Source organism: Natator depressus, chromosome 11 (genome assembly GCF_965152275.1).
Source record: "Natator depressus isolate rNatDep1 chromosome 11, rNatDep2.hap1, whole genome shotgun sequence".
Classification (NCBI taxonomy): domain Eukaryota; kingdom Metazoa; phylum Chordata; order Testudines; family Cheloniidae; genus Natator; species Natator depressus.
This window is the reverse complement of record NC_134244.1, coordinates 306,198-329,226: the sequence shown is the minus strand read 5'-3', so window position 1 is coordinate 329,226 and position 23,029 is coordinate 306,198. Positions and strand designations below refer to the sequence as shown.

General features: G+C 57.2%; 1 protein-coding gene across 7 annotated transcripts in view; it reads left to right on the top strand.

The window, feature by feature from the left end:
• The window catches only part of SLC4A3 (solute carrier family 4 member 3), a 73,076-nt gene extending 59,059 nt beyond the window's left edge, over positions 1–14,017 (top strand). For all 7 annotated transcript variants that reach the window (XM_074966944.1, XM_074966939.1, XM_074966945.1 and 4 more), the window contains 8 exons: positions 1,290–1,484; positions 1,981–2,187; positions 3,327–3,416; positions 7,511–7,677; positions 8,229–8,482; positions 11,284–11,453; positions 12,323–12,496; positions 13,330–14,017. In XM_074966944.1, coding sequence (XP_074823045.1) covers positions 1,290–1,484; positions 1,981–2,187; positions 3,327–3,416; positions 7,511–7,677; positions 8,229–8,482; positions 11,284–11,453; positions 12,323–12,496; positions 13,330–13,407 — 1,335 coding nt within the window. In that variant the 3' untranslated portion in view covers positions 13,408–14,017. The remainder of the gene's footprint in view (positions 1–1,289; positions 1,485–1,980; positions 2,188–3,326; positions 3,417–7,510; positions 7,678–8,228; positions 8,483–11,283; positions 11,454–12,322; positions 12,497–13,329) is intronic.
• The last annotated feature ends 9,012 nt before the right edge of the window (positions 14,018–23,029 follow it).

The following is a 23,029-nucleotide window of genomic DNA, read 5'->3' as shown; positions in this document are numbered from 1 at the left end:
CCCCTAGCTCCCAGTGCTTGCCGCCGCAAAACAAGCTCGGGGAGGAGCGGAAACGCGGCTCGCCCAGGGGAGGAAGCAGGGAAGAGGCGGGGATTTGGGGAAGGGGTTGGAATGGGGGCGGGGCAGGGGTGGAGGCAGGGCAGGGCCTGGGGCCGGGGCAGGTCGAGCACCCACCGGCGCCAGCAGAGCTTGGCCCCTATGCTCCATTGTATGCCCCTTGGTTGTTCTGTAGTCTTTCTCATTACCCAACCCACTACCAGTAAAAAGATTGCGGGTGCCATAAGACATCTTTTTCTGATGCCCACAGTAACCTCGAATGACTGAGTCAGTTATGTGTTACTTGACTCATCATATTTTCATAAAAGCTCCTAATGGAAAATTTCTGAGGATTCCATTGTAGCATAGTAACTTCCATAACCCTGCTCTATCCACTGTATCCATGGCTTTTTGGAAATCCATACACTTCATATAAAGTGGTGACTGCCATTTGATTGACAGTTCTGTGGTGATCCGTAGTGTTTATTATGATTAAATTACTAGTTTGGGGTTGTGGGTTTTGTAACGGGTGAAGGCCTGTCAGAGTTCTTTGCTTCTCCCTCCCTCCTTCCTCCCCATCTGTAGTGTTCTCTGTGCTTGAGTGGGGTTGTCTGTACCATTGTTGGTGGCATTAGTAGCCAGGCTTGCATAGGAGTGGAGCGTGTTTCGGGTTTGGGGCTGGAGCGTGCGGTGCTTTGACTGAGGTGGTAGTCAATGCACAGGACACTGTGCTTCGGATAGCAGAGGGAGTTTTTCTAGGTCTGTTCAGCTGCCGTAGGTTGGGAAAGTTCCTTTGCATGCCTACAGCGGGGCTTGCTGGGCGTTTGTCTGACAGGGGGGTAGTCTGCCTTACAGCTGAACCCAAGCATGCGGCCTGGTCTCTCCTGGGGGGCTGGTGACTAGACTGAGCAGGAGTTTTCTTGGGGAGTTGTGTTGGTGTCATGTTTATTTGTAGCATGGAAGCAGGGCAGAGGGGATGTGCAATGCACAGTGTGCCTGGGAGGCGCCCCAGTAACTAACACTACAGTCTGAGCAGGACACGCCCAGTGCCCAGCAAATGAAGCATTTCCTGTTCCCTCCAGCCATACCTTAACCCCTTCCCTGCCAGGCTACATGGAAAAATGTACCCACGCCATTCCAGAAATTGATAAAGAACCATGTAGAATGGGAGAGGGGAGGAGAGTGTGTGTGGGAGAGCAGAGGAGAGAGGCTGTCCCATGGGCTGTGATTAACCCTTCATTTCCCTATTTCAGTTCTGCCAGAGCCAAGGCATCGAGTACCTGACGGGCAGAGTGTGGATTGGCCTGTGGCTCATTGTCTTCATCTTCATCATTGTGGCAGCTGAAGGCAGCTTCCTGGTGCGATACATCTCGCCATTCACACAGGAGATCTTTGCCTTCCTCATCTCCCTCATCTTCATCTACGAAACCTTCTATAAACTCTACAAGGTGAATCGTCCCCAGGGAGAGATGCTACAGAGTGTCTGCCCAGCTGTCTGATCTAGGCACCTGCCACCATAGTGGCCATGTGCCTCCCACAATCGATAGAGAGAACAAAAGCAACAGCATCTCTGATGCAGGGCCAGAGTGCCGTAGCATTTCTGGCTGGGCCTGTGAAACAATTCTTTGCCACCCCTCAAGTCCCCAAACATGAGTGCCCCCTATGCGCTGTGACCGCATTGCTGTGCACAGGTCTTTGCGGGGAGCGTAGAGGGACACACCCCAAACCTTCTCTCCCTTCCCCTGCAGCAGTACCTGGACGCATAACTAGTTTTTTCTTTTCTTTCTTCAACCTCCCTGGTACGGGTAGATTGTGAGATGAGCTGTTTGGGGATGTGCCGTGATGGGCTTGGCAACACACAGGGCTGAGCTCACACTTGACTGTCCTCCCCTGCCCCTCTGCACAGGTGGGTGACTGCACCCTCTGCTTGTCTCCCCTGTCCAGGTGTTTGCAGAGCATCCTTTGCTGAAGTTTTACCCGCCGAGTTTGCAGAGTGGCTTGAATGCCAGCACGCTCTCTGTTGATGCCATGTCTCTGGGAACCAGGATGCAGCCCAATACTGCCCTCCTCTCACTTATCCTCATGCTGGGCACCTTCTTCATCGCTTTCTTTATGCGCAAGTTCAAGAACAGCCGTTTCTTAGGAGGCAAGGTAAGCTGCTGAGCTGTGTCCCAACGGCCCAATCCTGTGGCCGTTTCATCCGATGAAGTGAGCTGTAGCTCACGAAAGCTTATGCTCAAATAAACTGGTTAGTCTCTAAGGTGCCACAAGTCCTCCTTTTCTTCATCCACCATGCATCCCTTCTGGCTGCACACTTTTGCCCTCTGTGGCACCAGCATTATCTATTCCAGCATGTCTGAACCTGGCACCCTGTCCTGGCTCACGTGGTCTTACCAGGCCTGTGTGGGCAAAGGGCTGTTTATGCTGATAGGAAGCTGCCTGAAGAGAGAGCTGGCACCCCAGTGTGTTCTCTCTCTCCAGGTGAGTCTGGTGCCATCGGGGACTGCCCCCGTAAAATAAACACCAACAGTCCTCTGAATGCCATTGGAGAGGGCAGGCTCCCTTGGCACAAGGCCAAGGCCATAGATAAGACCTGGCTGCTGCTCACACTTATCTGTCCTATCCACATCTGCCCCAGGGTATCTTTAGATGGAGGGATCCAGCAGCCCAAACACTGCTTGGGCCTAAACACTTCAGGCCCTCAGCAAGGCTTCTCTGGCTGAATCTGGAGTCAAGGGTCTGCTAAACTGGAGCTTTATAGCCATAGGGACTGGTGGGTGTATGAGTCTCCATAGGTCAGGCTAATCCTAGGGGACTGGACTCCAGTGTGTGTCAGAATGACCTGGCATGGAAGGAGGGATAAACTTAATTTTAGTTCTCTCTGTGATCCGTCTGTCTGCCTGTCTGAGGCACTAATACGGCACTCAGTGCCATGGGACCTGAGTGCTTTCCTAAGGCACTTCCAGCTAGAATGTGCCTGGTGAATGCTGGCTTCTCACCCAGTCTCCCAGGGCCAGACGGTGTCTGGAGCAGCCCAGATACCTGAATGTGGCTAGAGAGCAGCTGGGGCCCAAGCAGGGAGAAAAGCAGCCCAGTGCGGTCAGGGAGTGACCAGAGCTCCTGTTTCCTCTGTTCACTAGCAGCATTCACATTTTGTAGTGGGCACCTTGCCTGTCCTTTGGATGGGATTGATCGTCAGCCTGTCTCGGGGCTCTGTACAGTGCCTGGCATTGTAGCAGCGTCTAAGAGCTTGGCCTGCGCGTTCCCACTGAAATGTGTTTGCTTTGCAGGCTCGACGGATCATTGGAGACTTTGGAATCCCCATCTCGATCCTGGTCATGGTCTTGGTGGATTACACCATCACAGACACGTACACACAGGTAGGTGCTGGCGCTCCCGTCAGGCCTGGACACCAGCCCAGCATGGTTGGGACTACTGATTGTTCCATTCGTTGTGCTTGTGTAACTAGATGTTTTTGTGTTTCCCACTTTCTCAGTCAATACGGTGCAAACCAAAGAGAGATTTTTGTGCACATACTTCTGCGAATCATAGCTGTGGGAGCAGCCCCGGGAGGCACTGAGTCCTACCAAGATGTGGGTCAGAGCCATAAGGGACTGAGGGTTCCTGTGACACCAAGAGCCAGATCAGAGTTGTGCAGGTTTGAGGGTCTGCGTGTTACCGAGAGCTGGATTAGAAATGTGTACGACTGAGGTCTGTGCAATCTAAATAGGAGAAGGGAGGTGGTATTCCCTCTGAATTCAGCATTACGAAACCCATTACTGGAGGCTGTGTCCAGTTTTGGTGTCCGCACTTCAGAAGGGATACTGAGTATCTGGAAGGGGCTCAGAGACAGTTTGAGATCTGGAAAACCTGCTTCGCAGTGAGACTAAGGAGCTCATTGTATTTCGTGTATCCAAGAGGAGTGAGGAGGTGACTCTATCACTGTCTGTAAATACCTTCGGGGGGGGGGGGGGGAGATTTCTGGCTTGTCTACATGGTACATTAGTCTTCCCCGAGGATGTAAAATTCTAATGCACACTAGCGTGTTGTGGACTAACTGTCCTGTGTGGACCCTGTTGGTGTGCACTAAAAGTTCCCTTGTGCGCATTAATGTAGTATTGTTTGAAATGGGAACTTTTAGTCCACACCAGCAGAGTCCCGCTGAGCCACTTAGTACATGAAACCCTGGTTGCATCCCTGCCTCAGTTTCCCTTAACATGCTTTCAAGAAGTCCAGTGAGGCTTATATATATATCAAACTGTGCCTCTTCAGGGATCTAGTTTATTAAATTCAAAATGGTGAAATGTGCTACACAAATGAGCTTCCAAGATGGGGGGAGAGAAGGAAGAAGGGGTCCAAATTAACCTTAGTCTATCAACTCCACTTATGTCCCTCACCTGCCTCCATCCAGGCTCCTTACCTATGAAGAGCTCTTGACCCAGGATCCTCTTCTGGAGTCAGAATCTCTGGGGAAGGGTCCCCACAGAGCTCAAACCAAGGCAGCTATTGGCATATAATTCCTCTGTGATCTGCAGCTCCTGGTGAGGTCCTCTCACTGGGACCAAGTTCTGCTAGGGCTTGGCATTCACAGCTTTTCCCTTTCAAAGCTTCTTCTTCAGGTCCCTCGCTTGCTGAGCTCCGCGCTGACCCCCGAGAAGAGCTCTGCTTAGGAGCTCTCTATCTCTCTGCTCCACTCCCTGTCTGAGCCCTCATGACCCTGGCTAAGGCCCGGGTGCTCCTTACCTAATGAACTGCCATCCAGCTGGGTCAGCTCATTCTCCTTAGTGGAGCCTGTCACAGGCAGGCTGGGTACCTGCCCCCTCCAGAGCCAGCCCCCAGGATAGTGTGCGACACACTAGTGCTCAGTAGAATTGAGACTCCTGAACCAGACAGACAACGCTGAGAGCTAAGGCTCTTTAACCCAGCAGACAGAGGCAGAGTGACACCCAGCGGCTAGGAGCTGAAGTGAGACAAACGCAGACTAGAAATACGGCACTGATGTTTAACGGGGAGGGGAACCATCCACCGGAACAGGCCACCCAGGGATGTGGTGGCTTCTACATCACCGGGAGTCTTCATATCAAGCCCAGGCACTTCCTTCGATAACCTCACCCCTGCTCAACCGCAGCTGATGGGCTGGATGCAGGAAGGGAGGGATGAGGGTCTCTGGCATGGGCTATGCAGGAGCTCAGAATGCGGGGATGATAATGGCCCCTTCTGGATTTAACATGTGCAATACCAAGGGCCAGGTCAGAGCTGTGCGGGGCTGAGGATCCCTGCTGTACTGAGAGCCAGGTCAGAGCCATAGGGGGCTGAGGATCCCTGTGGTACCGAGTGCCATGTCAGAGCCATAGGGGGCTGAGGATCCCAGCGGTACCGAGAGCCATGTCAGAGCCATAAGGGGCTGAGGATCCCTGTGGTACCGAGTGCCAGGTCGGAGCCATAGGTGGCTGAGGATCCCTGCGGTACCCAGAACCATGTCAGAGCCATAGGGGGCTGAGACTCCCTGTGGTACCGAGAGCCATGTCGGAGCCATAGGGGGCTGAGGATTCCAGTGGTACCGAGAGCCATGTCGGAGCGATACGGGGCTGAGGATCCCAGTGGTACTCAGAGCCATGTTGGAGCCATAGGGGGCTGAGGATCCCTGCGGTACCGAGAGCCATGTCAGAGCCATAAGGGGCTGAGGATCTCTGTGGTACCGAGTGCCAGGTCGGAGCCATAGGTGGCTGAGGATCCCTGCGGTACCCAGAACCATGTCAGAGCCAAAGGGGGCTGAGACTCCCTGTGGTACCGAGAGCCATGTCGGAGCCATAGGTGGCTGAGGATCCCAGCGGTACTGAGAGCTAGGTCGGAGCCATAGGGGGCTGAGGATCCCTGTGGTACCGAGTGCCAGGTCGGAGCCATAGGGGGCTGAGGATCCCAGCGGTACCGAGAGCCATGTCAGAGCCATAAGGGGCTGAGGATCCCTGTGGTACCGAGTGCCAGGTCGGAGCCATAGGTGGCTGAGGATCCCTGCGGTACCCAGAACCATGTCAGAGCCATAGGGGGCTGAGGATCCCTGTGGTACCGAGAGCCATGTCGGAGCCATAGGGGGCTGAGGATCCCTGTGGTACCGAGTGCCAGGTCGGAGCCATAGGGGGCTGAGGATTCCAGTGGTACCGAGAGCCATGTCGGAGCGATACGGGGCTGAGGATCCCAGCGGTACTCAGAGCCATGTTGGAGCCATAGGGGGCTGAGGATCCCTGCGGTACCGAGAGCCATGTCAGAGCCATAAGGGGCTGAGGATCCCTGTGGTACCGAGTGCCAGGTCGGAGCCATAGGTGGCTGAGGATCCCTGCGGTACCCAGAACCATGTCAGAGCCATAGGGGGCTGAGACTCCCTGTGGTACCGAGAGCCAGGTCGGAGCCACAGGGGGCTGAGGATCCCTGTGGTACCGAGTGCCATGTCAGAGCCATAGGGGGCTGAGGATCCCTGTGGTACCGAGAGCCATGTCGGAGCCATAGGGGGCTGAGGATCCCAGTGGTACTGAGAGCCAGGTCAGAGCCATAGGGGGCTGAGGATCCCTGTGGTACCGAGTGCCATGTCAGAGCCATAGGGGGCTGAGGATCCCAGCGGTACCGAGAGCCATGTCAGAGCCATAAGGGGCTGAGGATCCCTGTGGTACCGAGTGCCAGGTCGGAGCCATAGGTGGCTGAGGATCCCTGCGGTACCCAGAACCATGTCAGAGCCATAGGGGGCTGAGACTCCCTGTGGTACCGAGAGCCATGTCGGAGCCATAGGTGGCTGAGGATCCCAGCGGTACCCAGAACCATGTCAGAGCCATAGGGGGCTGAGACTCCCTGTGGTACCGAGAGCCATGTCGGAGCCATAGGTGGCTGAGGATCCCAGCGGTACTGAGAGCCAGGTCGGAGCCATAGGGGGCTGAGGATCCCTGTGGTACCGAGTGCCAGGTCGGAGCCATAGGGGGCTGAAGATCCCTGTGGTACCGAGAGCCATGTTGGAGCGATACGGGGCTGAGGATCCCAGCGGTACTCAGCCATGTTGGAGCCATAGGGGGCTGAGGATCCCAGCAGTACTGAGAGCCATGTCGGAGCCATAGGGGGCTGAAGATCCCTGTGGTACCCAGAGCCGTGTCGGAGCCATAGGGGGCTGAAGATCCCTGTGGTACCGAGAGCCAGGTCGGAGCCATAGGGGGCTGAGGATCCCAGCGGTACTCAGCCATGTTGGAGCCATAGGGGGCTGAGGATCCCAGCAGTACCGAGAGCCATGTCGGAGCCATAGGGAGCTGAGACTCCCTGTGGTATCGAGAGCCATGTCGGAGCCATAGGGGGCTGAAGATCCCTGTGGTACCGAGAGCCAGGTCGGAGCCATAGGGGGCTGAGGATCCCTGTGGTACCGAGTGCTAGGTCAGAGCCATAGGGGGCTGAGGGGCTGAATGTCGTTGAGTAAATGTTTTTTTTCCTGCTCTCACAGAAGCTGAATGTTCCCACTGGGCTGTCAGTCACGTCTCCCCAGAAGCGCGGCTGGTTCATTCACCCCCTTGGCAGCCGACAGGCCTTTCCCATGTGGATGATGTTTGCCTCAGCCATCCCTGCACTCCTGGTCTTCATCCTCATTTTCATGGAGACCCAGATCACCACGTGAGTACTGCTGCCTGCACCCACAGCTCCCTCCTCCCACTGAGCTCTGAGCCAGTGCTTGGCAACTGTGCAGGGAGATGGACGAGGTGGGGTGTTCTCCTCATTGGGCTGGGCCCTGGACGTTCAGCCTCAGTCACAGGCTCGGGCTGCAGGATGCCCAGTCTGGACGTGAGGAGGCAGGGTTCTGCTCCCTGGGACTCTCCTGTCATGGCTCTTCCTGCATAGCGACTGTGGCTGTGGGTTCCCCTCCCCTGCCAGGTGGAGTCTACATAGCCTGCGCCAGCCTCACCCAGGAAAGGAGCCTGTCCCTGGGCTTGGCAGACAGGAGAATGGCCAGGAGCGGCGAAGAATATCCCCTTTTCCCCCACGTGCCAGGCTGGACTCTCCCCTGGCTGGCCGCTCGTTTTGCCAACTGCACCTCTGCAACTCATGAGCAGTGCTCCCCGCTCCAAGGGCCACTGGGCACATGGTCTGCCCCAGAAGCACAGGCATGGGGGGACCTGGGGCTGAGCAGGCCTGGCGCCGACAGCAGGACCCTCTTCTCTCCCCAGCCTGATTGTCAGTAAGAAGGAGAGGAAGCTCCTGAAAGGCTCCGGTTTCCATCTGGACCTGCTGCTCATCGGTACCATGGGCGGCCTCTGCGCGCTGTTCGGGCTCCCTTGGCTGACTGCTGCCACCGTGCGCTCGGTCACCCACGTCAATGCCCTGACCGTCATGAGCAAGGCCATCGCTCCGGGGGAGAAGCCGAAGATCGAGGAGGTGAAGGAGCAGCGCGTGACAGGAGTTGCAATCGCTGTCCTCGTCGGTGAGCCCCAAGCTACTGAACCTGGGGGGCAGAGGTCATAGAATCATAGAGTTGGAAGGGACCTCTGGAGGCCATCTAGTCCAACCCCCTGCCCAGAGCCGGACCAATCCCAACTAAATCATCCCAGCCAGGGCTTTGTCAAGCCTGACCTTAAAAACTTCTAAGGAAGGGGATTCCACCACCTCCCTAGGTAACGCATTCCAGTGTTTCACCACCCTCCTAGTGAAAAAGTTTTTCCTAATATCCAACCTAAACCTCCCCCACTGCAACTTGAGACCATTACTCCTCGTTCTGTCATCTGCTACCACTGAGAACAGTCTAGATCCATCCTCTTTGGATCCACCTTTCAGGTAGTTAAAAGCAGCTATCAAATCCCCCCTCATTCTTCTCTTCCGTAGACTAAACAATCCCAGTTCCCTCAGCCTCTCCTCATAACTCATGTGTTCCAGTCCCCTAATCTTTTTTGTTGCCCTTCGCTGGACTCTCTCCAATTTCTCCACATCCTTCTTGTAGTTTGGGGCCCAAAACTAGACACAGTACTCCAGATGAGGCCTCACCAATGTCGAATAGAGGGGAACGATCACGTCCCTCGATCTGCTGGCAGTGCCCCTATTTATACACCCCAAAATGCCATTGGCCTTCTTGGCAACAAGGGCACACTGTTGACTCATATCCAGCTTCTCGTCCACTGTCACCCCTAGGTCCTTCTCTGCAGAACTGCTGCCTAGCCATTCGGTCCCTAGTCTAGCGGTGCATGGGATTCTTCCGTCCTAAGTGCAGGACTCTTCACTTGTCCTTGTTAACCTCATCAGATTTCTTTTGGCCCAATCCTCTCATTTGTCTAGGTCCCTCTGTATCCTATCCCTACCCTCCAGCGTATCTACCACTCCTCCCAGTTTAGTGTCATCCGCAAACTTGCTGAGGGTGCCATCCACACCATCCTCCAGATCATTAATGAAGATATTGAACAAAACCGGCCCCAGGACCGACCCTTGGGGCACTCCGCTAGATACCGGCTGCCAGCTAGACATGGAGCCATTGATCACTACCCGTTGAGCCCGACAATCTAGCCAACTGTCTACCCACCTTGTAGTGCATCCATCCAGCCCATACTTCTTTAACTTGCTGACAAGAATACTGTGGGAGACCGTGTCAAAAGCTTTGCTAAAGTCGAGGAATAACACGTCCACTGCTTTCCCTTCATCCACAGAACCAGTTATCTCATCATAGAAGGCAATTAGATTAGTCAGGCATGACTTTCCCTTGGTGAATCCATGTTGACTGTTCCTGATCACTTTCCTCTCGTCTAAGTGCTTCAGAATTGATTCCTTGAGGACATACTCCATGATTTTTCCGGGGACTGAGGTGAGGCTGACCGGCCTGTAGTTCCCAGGATCCTCCTTCTTCCCTTTTTTAAAGATGGGCACTACATTAGCCTTTTTCCAATCTTCCGGGACTTCCCCCGATCGCCATGAGTTTTCAAAGATAATGGCCAATGGCTCTGCAATCACATCTGCCAATTCCTTTAGCACTTTCGGTCATCCAGGGGTAGGGTTAGCAGCACCCCCATGGCCAGCGGCCCTACTCCGCCCCCCAACCAGCGTGGTGGGACTCCTGCCAAGACCTTTTCCACAGAGCTTGTCCAGCTCTGGGAGAACACTTCATCGCGTTCTCTGGGGTCCAAAACACTCAACCTACTCTACCTCACCTCTGTGTTCCTAGCTCATCTTGTCTGCTGTTAGTAAAGGGTTCCTGGCTGTTCTCCCTCCTGTCTCAGCTGGCTCAGACATTCTGTCCCTTTCAACCTAATGGTCTATACACCTCTCAAATTCTATCCTCCAAGAAATGAGGCCTCCCTCCAAGTGGTAATTACTCATGTCAGGCCAGGCTTAGTTACACAGCACCCCTACCTCATGGCCAGCACCCCGTTCTGCCCCCAAAACCAGCGCCCCTACCCTGTCACAGCCAGCACCCCTGGCCTGTCCCCAAACCAGCACCCCTACCTCGCGGTCAGCACCCTACCCTGCCCCCAACAACCAGCACCCCACCCCGCTCCTTGTTGCGAGCACCTCTGCCCTGGCCCCAAAACCATTGCTGCCATCGACCTTACCTAGCATGTACAACCAGTGCCCCACCCATTCCCCACAGCTAGTGCCCCTACCCTGCCCCCACGGCCAGCACCTCTACCTCACGTCCAGTGCCCGTCCCTGCCCCCACAATTAGTGCACAACCCTGCTCCCCACAGCCAGCGCCCCAGCCCTGCCCCCAACAGCTCCCCATGGCCAGCGCCCCAACCCTCCCTGGACAACTTTCCACGGCCAGCGCCCCAGCCGCTCCCCACAGCCAGTGCCCCTCCCCGCCCCCACAACTAGTGCCCGACCTGCTCCCCATGGCCAGCGCCCCAGCCCTGCCCCCGACAGCTCCCACGGCCCCAGCCCTTTCCCTGACACCTCCACATGGCCAGCGCCTTAGCCCGGCCCCAGCCCTGCACCTGTCAGCTCCCCACAGCCCCTGCCCCAGCCCTGTCCCCGACAGCTCCCCATGACCAGCACCCCAGCCCTGCACCTGTCAGCTCCCCATGGCCAGCGCCTTAGCCCTGCCCCTGACAGCTCCATAGAGCCCCCACCCCATCCTGCTCTCCACAGCTCCCCCAGCTGGGGACTCCTGACAGTGACCACGCCTACTCTGTACCATGTGGCAGCTAGAGAGACGCAGGCGGTGTCAGGACAATGGTCCATGTGCAGCAGGCATGCAGCTGGGGAAGCTGCAGGTGAGTGATGCCCTCAGCTCTGTCCTTGCAGGCTTGTCCATTGTGATGGGCAACATGCTGCGCCGGATCCCCCTGGCTGTGCTCTTCGGGATCTTCCTCTACATGGGGGTCACGTCTCTCACCGGCATCCAGCTCTACGAGCGTCTCCTCCTCATCTTCATGCCATCCAAGCACCACCCGGATCACGTCTACGTCGTCAAGGTGAGTGAGCAGGGGCTGTTCGGGGAGCTGGGGCTAGGAAATGGGGGTGGCTGATGGGTGGGAGATGTAAGAGGGGAACTATCCGTGAACTGTCTGGAGAGGCTGAGCGTTCAGTGGGGCTGTGTTGTAGGCAGGGAGCTGGGGGTGGGTGGATGGGGCTACATGCAGGATGGAGGGGCTGAGCATTCAGTGGGGCCATGCTGTTGATGGGGATCTGGGGCTGAGTGTTCACGGGGGCCGTGCTGTTGACGGGGTGATGCATGGGCTGGAGGGGCTGAGCATTCAGTGGGTCTGTGCTGTAGACGGGGCAATGCGCAGGCTGGAGGGGCTGAGCTTTCAGTGGGGCCGTGCTGTAGGTGGGGAGCTGGGGGCGAGCGTTCAGTGGGGCCGTGCTGTAGGCGGGGAGCTGGCTCTGGGTGGATGGGGCGACACACGGGCTGGAGGGGCTGAGCATTCAGTGGGTCTGTGCTGTAGACGGGGCAATGCGCAGGCTGGAGGGGCTGAGCTTTCAGTGGGGCCGTGCTGTAGGCGGGGCACTGGGGCCGAGCATTCAGTGGGGCAATGCTGTAGGTGGGGAGCTGGCTCTGAGTGGATGGGGCAACGCACGGGCTGGAGGGGCTGAGCATTCAGTGGGGCTGTGCTGTAGGCGAGGAGCCATGGCTGCATGGATGGGGCAACGCGTGTGCTGGAGGGACTGAGCGTTCAGTGGGGCTATGCTGTACACAGGGAGCTGGGTCCGAGCATTCAGTGGGGCCGTGCTGTAGGCAGGGAGCCAGCTGTGAGTGGATGGGGCGACGCGCAGGCTGGAGTGGGAGGTGGCTTATGTCCCTGAGGGATGGTGCGTTGCTAGGCTGGACTTGTGTCCCCAGGTGAAGACCTGGAGAATGAACCTCTTCACCTGCATTCAGCTGGCCTGCATCGTGGTGCTCTGGGTGGTGAAATCAACAGTGGCCTCGTTAGCTTTCCCCTTTGTCCTGATTATGACGGTGCCCTTACGACGCTTCCTGCTGCCCCGCTTCTTTCAGGACCGGGAGCTCAAAGCCGTAAGCAGCTCTGTGTGACAGCATCCATCTCCCCAGGGCTGGGCTGTCTTCAGTTCGCTCAGGCAGCCGGCATGTGGGGCACTGCCTGCTCAGAGGGGCTGGGAGCTTTCTCCAGCTTCTTGTGGGTGGTGATTTATCCAGTCCCAGCACTTTCACACAGAGCCAGGGGCTCTTGCCCCAGTGAGCTCACAGCCTAGGGTGTGGGAAGGGCACAGATGCCAAGCAGAAGCCTGGAACGGGGGCTTCCTGCTCCATCTCTCTCTTCATGGTCAGGGCTGCTGGATCTGGTGAGGTTGGTCTGGTGCTATCTGGCCTTCCTCTCCCTGGATATGGCTGGGACAGCCCAGCCAATACACCCAGTTCCCTGGACCTTGATATTGTCAAACACAGGGCTCTCTAGACTGAGAGCCTAGGGGCTGGGGCCTCTTTCCATCTTCTGTGGGTGGCATCCAGGGTCCTCATCACAGAGAAGAGCCTGCATCAGCAGCTGGAAGTGTGGAGGAGCTTCGTTGCCTTTCCTAGGGGCAGCTGCTGCCTAGCAGAGGAGCCGGCACCATTAGCACTGGAGCTGCCAGGGGAAGGGGACGTCCGGGGGAAGGACACCAGCCAGAGAGTGGGGAGGGAGGAATGGGTCTTACGGGAGGGGGAAGGAGACAACATGAGTGTCCTGCGACATAATGAGCAAAGCGCTCGATACCAACATCCCCCCAGCAGGGTGAGTTAGGGCCCTGGCTCCTGCTCCTGGGCTGGTGTCTGAGTTTGGTGGGATGGCCACCAGGAGCCCCGCTCTGGTCGCTGCCATGCCACTGCCCAGCTTCTATCTCTGCCCACAGCTGGACTCAGAGGACGCAGAGCCGAACTTTGACGAAGATGGCCGGGACGAGTACAATGAGATGCACATGCCTGTGTGAGCGGCTCCACCCCCTCCCTGTGGAAAGCTGCTCGTTCCCACGCGTTCTCCCTGGCTAAGGACCAATCAGAATGGCTTTGAACTTACTACACGTCAGATGTTTTCCTGTCTGGACCAAAGAGCAGCTGTGTCGGAACCCTGGAGGGAGGTGGGCAGGGCCGTTCCTGCCCCCACCCGCACAGTGGAAGCGTGAGCCTGTCTCCACCTGGACCCAGCGGGAGACGCTTCTCACATCCAGAGTCTCTGTAGGGGCCTACACTCCCTTTGGTCATGGGTCTCCCTCACTGGAGACTGGGGTTGCATTGGTATGTGGGTTAGCAAAGGGGGGCCATGCAGCTGGGAGCCACCACCTCCCATCCACTCACCACAGAGCTCTGGTTCCTCTAAATGCCAGCCCAAGCGCCACGTTCCATGGAGTCTGAGGGAGGCATGGGCCCCACACAGAGTCCCAGTCTCGGTGCCCGGCCGGACTCTGCCTGCGCAGGGCAAGACTCGTCTGCTCTGCCGCCCCCAGCTGGGCTGCCCAGCTGCCTTAGCGGGCACACACGTGGGCTCCTTGCACGACTCCCTGTCATGGGCTACTTTGCACCTCAGACTGCCCTGCCTGGTTTCTAACAGAGCTCCTGTGCCATCCTGGGCTGCAGAATGTCCTATACAGCGGGGCCAGGATTAGGGCAACTCAGGAGCCTGTGTCCACTCTGCCCCAAGCTCTCTGTGTCCCAGCTGCAGGCGGTTTCCCTGTGGATAGGCAGGGGCTTCCGCTCTTGAGCTTCAAGGAGTTCAAATCCCATCCCCCTGCCTGCCCGAGGCCCTTCCTGGTGCCTGCCCTCCCTGCTGATCGCTCCAAGTTGTATTTCTGGGGTGGAGGGGTCTGAGGTCATGGGCAGTCCCACAGTAACCAGCTGTGACGTGTGTTAAGGATTGTGATGTCTACAAGGGAAGGAGCGGCAGGAGGAGGGGCCTCCTAGAGCAGGCAGGGCTGAGAGGGCTTCCAGAGGAAGTGTCTCCCACTGAGCATGCGGCAGGGTTGTAGCCATGTCAGTCCCAGGATATTAGAGACACAAGGTGCGGGAGGGAACTTTTATGGGACCAACTTCAGCTGGTGAGAGAGCAGCTTAGGAGCTTACACAGAGCTCTTCTTCCGGTCGAAAGCTCCTTTCTCACCAACAGGGGCAGATCTAATAAAAGATGTTCCCTCCCCTACCTTGTCTCCCACTACATGGCATTTTGCCCACATGGGCTGCAGCCAGCAGCAGGCATCCACAGCACTGGTGTTGGGGTCACCAGGACACATGGCGTCCACCACAGTGACTGGGCCACCCATGCCCCTGGTGACTGGGTTGCTGTGGCTCCCCACCTCTCCTATTCCCATACCTGGGCCACCCACAGTGGCTGGAGCCAGAGCCCCTGGCACCTCGGCCTGTCCCTGGGCAACCCTGAATGTCTTCACACCTGGAAGGCCCGAGGTCTCTCCAGACATCAGGGTCTGAAGCCTCAAGTGGGTTACTGCCTGGGCCCTTTAGAGCCCAGCTCTCCCTGCTGCTCTCACCAGCTCTGCTGAGGAGATCACCAGCGGTGCTCATGGCCTGTAGTAGGGTAACCTGGCAGCTGCCATAGAGCCCGAAGGTCACCAGTACCAACGCTCGGTGGGGCAGGAGGCCCTGATGTGACAAAGTCAGAGAAGGCAGGTGCCCCAGCCCCTCCACACAGGCATCAGAGGAAGGGGGGACCTTGTGGTGCAGGCGCTGGCCTGGGAGTCCGGCCTCCACCAGAACTTCCTGTGGGACCTCAGCAAATCCACTGACTCTCCCTGCCTCAGTTTCCTATCTGTGAAATGGGGCTGATCCTTCCCTACCTCACGCATGGGGGTGCTCACTATGGTGTGGGAGGCTCAGACACTATGGCCACAGGGCCACATGGATACCCACCCAGGTGGAGGGGAGCCTTCAGAGCCAGGGTCCTGCTCCCGCCAGGCCACAGCCTGGAACATCAACAGCCCCTGTGATGCCAGTGAAGCCTCCTGGTTAGGAGATGTGTGTGTGTGTGTGTCTGTCTGTCTGTCTGTTTGTCTGTCTATGGCTGCGTGTCCTGTCCCTGTGTAGTGTAGGAGGCCTGCTGTTGCTGCATCCCTGCCAGCCTGGCTGTGCATTGTGACTCCTCTACCTGTAGCGGAAATGGCTGCACCAATAAACCCTTCACAGGAACTGAACTTCCGAGTCTCTGTGCATGCTACAGCCCACAGGGGAACGGCTGCTCCTCCATGGCAGCAGATCCGGGAGACCGCTGGGGCTGCCTGATCATGTTTCCACACCATCCACCCCTCACCACCCATGGCCTGGAACCCCTGGAAGTGGCACTTAAGCCTAATGTCCACACAGAGCTGTGGGTGGGGGATGCCAGGGGACTGAATTCCTGCTCTGACCCACTGGTACCACTCAGAAAATGGTGAAGGGGTGAGAAGAGCAGGGCTGCAGGAAGCCCCACAGAGCCAAGGCCCTCACTGCCCCCAGCTCCATGGCAAAGAGGAGCCCACAGGACCTACCCAGCTGGGTCTCCTGGCTGGCAGACCCTCAGCCCCCAGCCCTACATGAAGCACACGCCCTTTCAGCTGGCTCTGCGCACTCAGTCTTGAGGTTAGTGCAGGGCTAGTCGGCACACCTGGATTCTAATTGAGCTCTGCCCTGTGCTGCCTTGGCGGAGTCCCTTCCCTTCCCCATCTCCGTTTTCTCCTCAGCTGCCTGGCTTTACCCGTTTGTAGAGCCTGGCCCGACCCTTGCTGCGGGGAGGCACCTATGAAAGGCCAGCTGCTCGCGCTCTCCCATCACCAGCATCTCTCCCGCAGCGCTGAACTGCTTGGTGTTACAGCGGATCTTGCCTACAGCGGCAATGACGACCCTGGGGTCACGGGAGAGGCTGCCCAGTCTCCCGCTACCCCAGACTCATGCAGCAGAATTCAGTGCCCAGGACAAGGATGTAAACTCCACAAACATGCAAGTCTCAGCCTGGCCAAACAGGGCCTGAGATGTGGGTTATGTCAACCAGGTTACAAAGGGCAAGCGGAGCAGTTCCCAAAGTCTGGGTCGTGGCCCCAAGTGGGGTCATTCCGTCAGTGGCAGTGGCAAGCCCAAGTGTACGGAGGAAGCCATTTGGGGCTGATAACTGGCATCCTCCGTACAATGTGACCCCATGGATACGGTGCATGCAAAGTCACACTGTGCAGAGGACACCATTTTAACTCATGCTGTCTGGGGTCGTGGGGAAGCAATGGGGGGGGGGAAAGATCCCTAGCAGGGCGCTCTGAGGGCCCAGACTGGGGCTGCTGTTGCTAAATTTGTGGATGGGGGCCCTAGAACTAGGCTGGCCCAGACCTTTGCTGATGGCATTTAATTTGAATAGCTCCAGCCCTAGGCAACTGGAACAGCTTTGTGTGACACACACACACACACACACACACTCACACTCTCTCTCACTCACTCTGCATTTCCTGCCCCTTCTGGTGGCAGAGTCTAGAGCTGGTGCTATGCGGGTCCCAGGTGGCATGTGGGCTGAGTGTTTGGACGACAGGGACACTGCAGGGAAGGATAAGTTGAGTCATACACTGCGCTGGGGGGGGATGTTGGTTGCTCACGGCTTTTGGCCTTGTTCTTCAGGAACGCTGAGCTGGCCTAGGGGGCCTGGACTCTGCTGGGCAGATACCACGATTCCTTGCAGTCACAAGTTAGGGAGCTGAGTCCTTCCTGCTCTCACTTTCCAGGTTTAACTTCTGTTCCTGAAACATGTGCCCCAAATCTCAGAGAGCCGCTGGCAGCAGCAGCTGTGGGTCTCCCACCCTGGAAGGCAGGTCAGGGACGCAGGTCAGACTCCATCCAGCAGCAGGCGGGGGGGCAGACACACACGTGCATTGAGCAACGCATATACACACAGAGTCTATCAATTAACAGAGGCAGCAAAATGGGGTCCAGTCCCTCCTGCCATTGTCCCTCTCCAAAGGCAGGACTCAGGCTTTATTTGTCGGCATGGGAGACGCGGTGGAGCAATGCCCTGAGTCACACAGGGAAGCAGAGTCCATCCTACTTGCTGGCAGGAGATGCTGTAGTGTGGCCTGGCCCCTGGCCTGTAGCGACTGCTCCAGCTCTCTGCAGTGCTGCTGCAACTGGGGAAGAGAAGAAGGCGTCACACGTGCGCTGGCCCCTGTACTGACAGCAGGGTCTGGCCATACAGGCTGCATGGCAGAGGATTTATGAGGATTCCCCTCTGGCTGCCACATCTGCCCTGAGAAGCCAGGCCCTCCCCTTGCAGGAACCCCTTTCTCCTACTAGATGGCCCTGCCCCTGCTCCCTCCTGCTGCCCTCAGTCTCAGCTCGCACTGTCTCCCTTGTGCCCCACATGGCCATTTGCACCCAAAGGCCCATGTGCATCAATGTGTGTGCACACACACCCCAGGGCCTCTCTCTCATATACACATACTCACTCGGATGCTCAGGCCCACACACACTCCGGGCCCCCTCTCTCATGCACTCAGGCCCACAGACACCCCATGCCCCTTCTCGCATACACACGCTCACTCACACTCTCAGGCCCACAGAAACCCAGAGGCTCCCACACCACAAACACAGGCCCACATCCTCACTGTGTGGGTGGGGTGGGGGGGATGCGCCTGACACTCCAGAACGTGGCAACACCCGCACACCATTCAGGGATGAGATTTGTGACCTGTGACAGCAGCTAAGCCTCTTACTGCATCAAGCTGCCGAATAAGACATGGTCTGAGCTCCAGCTCCAGCAGCCAGTCGCTCTGCAAGATGCTCTTATGATACTCCTCCAGCTCCACGTGCCGCCCCAGGTCCTCCAGCTGTCTGAGCGTTGCCTGGCACTGGCTGCTAAGCAGCGGTATGCTGCCAGGCATGTCCCAGTCTGCCTGTTCCAGGCTTAGCTGGAAATCGTCCAGCTTGCGCCTTGTATCTTGCTGCTCCAGCTGCAGGCTGGAGATGCTCTGGGTTAGCTCGTGCAGCTGAGTTTCCAGCACTCCAGCACGTTCCACTCGCCAGAGCAGGGCCATCAGCTCCTCTCGACTCTCCCGCAGCTTGGTTCGCATTGCACTGACGTTGCCCAGCCAGCCTCCTCCATCATGGGAGCTGAAGCTGCTGCTGCTTCTCCTGGGTCTGGGATGTAATTGGCCTCCTGAGAAACTGCTGCAGCCGTTGGCAGACTCAGGGAGGCATATGGCCACTCCATTCCTCCAGGGCTCAGAGGTGCCAGGAGCCAGCCCAGTTCTACACTCGCCCTTCTCCTGACCTGGTTCTGATGGTAGCTGGAAGACGCTGTATCTGCTTCCATGGAGACTGAGCCACTGCCTGGCAAGCGCTGCCGTGGCCAAGCTCTTGTGAAAGATGTCAGGGACCAGCCTCAGAACCTTCACGACGGGGCCAATGTTGGCAAAGCCCTGCAGGGCGCACAGGCTCTGGGGGCTGAAGACTCGGTCGTCAATCAGCCGCCGGTTGAGCAGCAAGGCCCACTTCCTCCTGACAGCAAACAGTTGCTTGGCAATATCTGCAATGGAGGTCACAGCGTGGGGCCTCTTCTCCCCCCTATGCCCAGCACCAGACCTGCTGTAGGAACCCACGGGAGACTGGCGCTCAGCCCTGACATCCAGCTCATCGTGGACATACAGGTGCTCACACAAAGGGAACACGACCTTGGCATCAAACGTCTCTTTTAAAGCATTTAAATACCCCAGGTAGGAGCTGAGCCAGGCGACATAGCCAGGGACATCACAACTCTCAGCACTGCCTGTAATTTTCGCGGTGTCCTGGCCTGGCCAGTCCCTGCCTGCGACAAGCTTTTCCAGCTGCTCTAGGCTTTGCACCTCCCAGGTCGGGCTCCCGGGGAGGAGCAGCAGCAGCACGTTGTAAAGCGTGTGCAGGTCAAAGTCTTTCTGGCAGCTCTGCACATGTGCCTCGAAGGCATGGATCTCATCCTGGAGGGCAGAATAGAAGGTTTCCATGGATGGCCTGGGTGACCTGAGATGGCAGAAAGGAGATGGAGAAATGTGAGCTGAGCATGCACTGCTCTGGCCCCCAGAGCCAACCCCACAGATCCCTCTGCACCCAGCGAGCAGCTGAAAGGTGGGCGAGTAGCAAGGACCATTGGAGAAAATACATGATGCAGCAGCTGGTCAGTGGGTACTTTGCACTGAGCAGCAGCCTGGGGAGGGAGTAGCACTAGGCTAGCCAATAGCCATCTTTCTATCTAGCATTATCCAGGCAAATACAATACATAAGATCTGGCGCAGAGCAAAAGTAACAGCCTGGCCAAAACTGGGGGGGGGGGGGGGAAGAGAGAGACACTGAACAAGTTGCTGCACCCTCTCTTAGCTAAGCTGCACGTACAAATTCCTTGAAAGCACTCAGCCTTCATCAAAGTGCCCCACTGCTGATGATCTCTTGCGTGTAGCTCAGGCAAGTTTCAGATCAAACCGCAGTACCCGTAATTACGGGCTGGCACTCACCCCCACAGCGAGCATGGTGGCTAGGCCAAGCAGAATTCATAAATCTTACAGCTGCACGTGACACAATGTGGCACACTGGCCTCCTTTAGAGATGGTCACTGGGCCGCCTGCAGTGTGCTCTCAGGGCTATGGCCGAAAGGCCACAGGTTCCAAGCTTCACTTGGACAAACACCAACATGTGAAGGTCCCAAAACAAGGGTCTACTTCAGGGCTCAGTTCTAGCTCTGACACCTTTCAACCTCTTCACAAATGATTTCCCCAACGCCACGACCTGGCATTTTATCTACGCAGATGACAGCTGTCTGGAAGCAGAGGACCAGGGTTTCGATCACAGCAGTCCTCAATGGTGACATGAAAGAGCTGGCCACTGCTGCCAGGGATGGAGACAAACTTTGTACCAAAAAGATTATTTCCAGCTGCTTCAGACTGTAACCATACAAAGGCCAACAAACAGCTTTCTGAATGGCCCCAGGCTGGACCATGAACCAAAGCCTGGGTATCTAGGTTTTACACAGGACCGCAGCATGACAGAAGGAGCACCTTAGCAAGCCCTCACTGAAAATAAATGCAAGAAACAACCTGATCAGCAAATTAGCAGGTTCTGCCTAGGCAGCCAATGTGCAGACACTGAGACCCGGTCTACACTACACAGTAAGATCAAGGTAAGGTAGCTTACGTCGACCTTAGGGGTTGCAACTGTCTAATCGCACAAACCCAAACACCCTTGCCCCACCCCTTCCCTAAGTCCCTGCCCCCTGCGCCCCTTCTCACTCCCTCCCCCGTCCCTCTGTCACTCGCTCTCCCCCACCCTCACTCACTTTCACCAGCAGGGGGTTGGGGTACAGGCTCTGGGCTGGGGGGGGGTAGGCCAAGGGGTTTGGAGTGGGGGGGAGGTCCAGGCTGAGCCTGGGGCAGTGGTTGGGGTACAGGAGGGGGTGTGGGGTGCAGGCTTTGGGAAGGAGTTTGGGTGTGGGAGAGGGCTCAGGGCAGGGATTGGGATGCAGGAGGGGGTGAGGGGTGCAGGCTCCAGCCGGGCAGCGCTTACCTCAGGTGGCTCTCGGAAGCGACTGGCATGTTCAGCTCCTAGGCTCAGGGGCAGCCAGGTGGCTCTGCGCGCTGCCCCTGCTTGCAGGCACTGCTTCCGCATCTCCCATTGGCCATGGTTTCTGGCCAATGGGAGCTGCAGAGCAGCGCTGGGGGCAGGGGCAGCATGCAGAGCCTCCCTGATTGTCCCTGCAATAGGGACATGCTGGCAGCTCCCGGGAGCCAAGCGGAGCCAGGGCAGGGAGGGAGCCTGCCTTAGCGCCGCGAACTGGACTTTTGGCCTATTAGAATCTCCCAGATTGCTTTCAATAGCAACCAGAAGATTGAGGCCAATTCCGGGAGACTCCTGGCCAATCTGGAAGGATTGGCAACCCTAGTCGACCTAATTATATCAGTGTACACACTACAGCCTTGTTCTGCCAATGTAAGTGCCGTACTACACCGTGAGAATGCGGGACTCACCCCTGCAGCGCCTCCTGTTGGTCATTGGGAATTAGCTCTTTTCCCACCTGGAGTGCCCTCTGCAGGCCAGTGATCTGCACAGCTCTGGCCCACGTGTCCCTCACAGACCCCGGTGCCCCTTTCTCTGGGGTTCTGCCCCCGGGCAGTATCCCCACACTTTGCCTCTGGGTCTCCCCTTCCTGGGGAACCCCCAACCCACTATCCCCACCTTGCCTCAGTCTGGGCTACTGCCAGTCATCACCAAGCCCCCGCTCCCTGGGACAGACTGCCGTGTAAAGGCCACTCACCATAGGCAAGGGGGTTCAGACCTGCTGCCTTCCTCTGCCTCCCAGTACCTCTGTGGGCCTTGAACCAGGCCCTACAGCTTGGGGAATTGCCAGCCTGGAGCGCCCCACTCAGCCTGCTCCTTCCCCAGCATGGCACCACCCTCAGTACCCTGTCAGGCAGGCCAGCAGGCCCTGCTCTCTCCCAGCCTGGGGAGAGACTCCTGGGGCCTCTGGCTCCCAGCCTTTTGATACAGGCCAACTGGGGCCTGACTGGGCCATGGCTCAGCTGCGGCTGCTTCCCCAGTCAGCCATCCCCAGCCACTGCCCTCTCCAGGGCTGCTTTTAACCCCTTCTGTTTTAGGAGTGGAGTAGCCACCCCACTACATACACTGACATAATAACTCCACCTCCACGAGAGGCATAGGCCTTATGTCGGTATAGTTAGGGTGATGCAGTGTTGGCTGTTGGCTGTCTCCATGAAATCGACAAGAAAGCCAGGCAGCTAAAGCCAAGCTGCCCCCAGCTCCCCACTCCCAGCCTGGCTGTGCCCGCCTGGCTCCCCACTCAAGGAGCCGAGAAGCCCGGACGGCTCCCTGCTGCTCCCAGCAGGAAATGGGGAGGCGAGAAGCCTGGGCAGCTGCCCCCCATTCCTGGCTGAGAGCGGGAAGCCGAATGGAGTTGAGAGCTCTGGCCCTCAGCACCCTCCCCCGTCGCCCCTCTTCAGTCAGTGGAAGCGTTCTTGGTGAGGACACACACCACTGACAGAAGGAGGGCAGCATGGACATCAGCCACCACAGTGGTGCCTGTAAGTTGACCTAACATAGGTCAACTTATGTCTGTGGTGTAGACATGCTCTGAGACGCTCTAGGCTTGCAACAGAATGTAGTTATTGGTGCAGGTGAACTTGTTTTACACAGGACTAGTCAACAGCTGGCTGAATGAAACCATGCTTATGGGAACAGGAACCATGTGCCGTGTTCCTGTACCAGAGATGAATGCGTGTGACTAAGTGGGTTTTCCCCCTTTTTATGTTGTATGTGAGCCTATGTGAGTCTTACTGTTTTGCATGAATACTGTGTGTGCCTCAGTTTCCCTGTGTGCTGCACCAATGCCTAGGTGGTGGCAATAAGGGTCTGTCACTTTTGCTGAGACCCTCGGGGGCAGGTGAGGTGGCTCCAGCCATCTGCCCATAAGCAATGGACGGTGTCCTTCATAACCTGAGACCCAGGAGGGGGATGCGACCAGATGATACTTTCCCCAGGAAGTGAGACAAAGACCAGAGGAGGGGCAACGTGTGTTGGGTGCCAGGCAGCTAGAAGTGGGTCAGTCTCTGATGGCTTAGG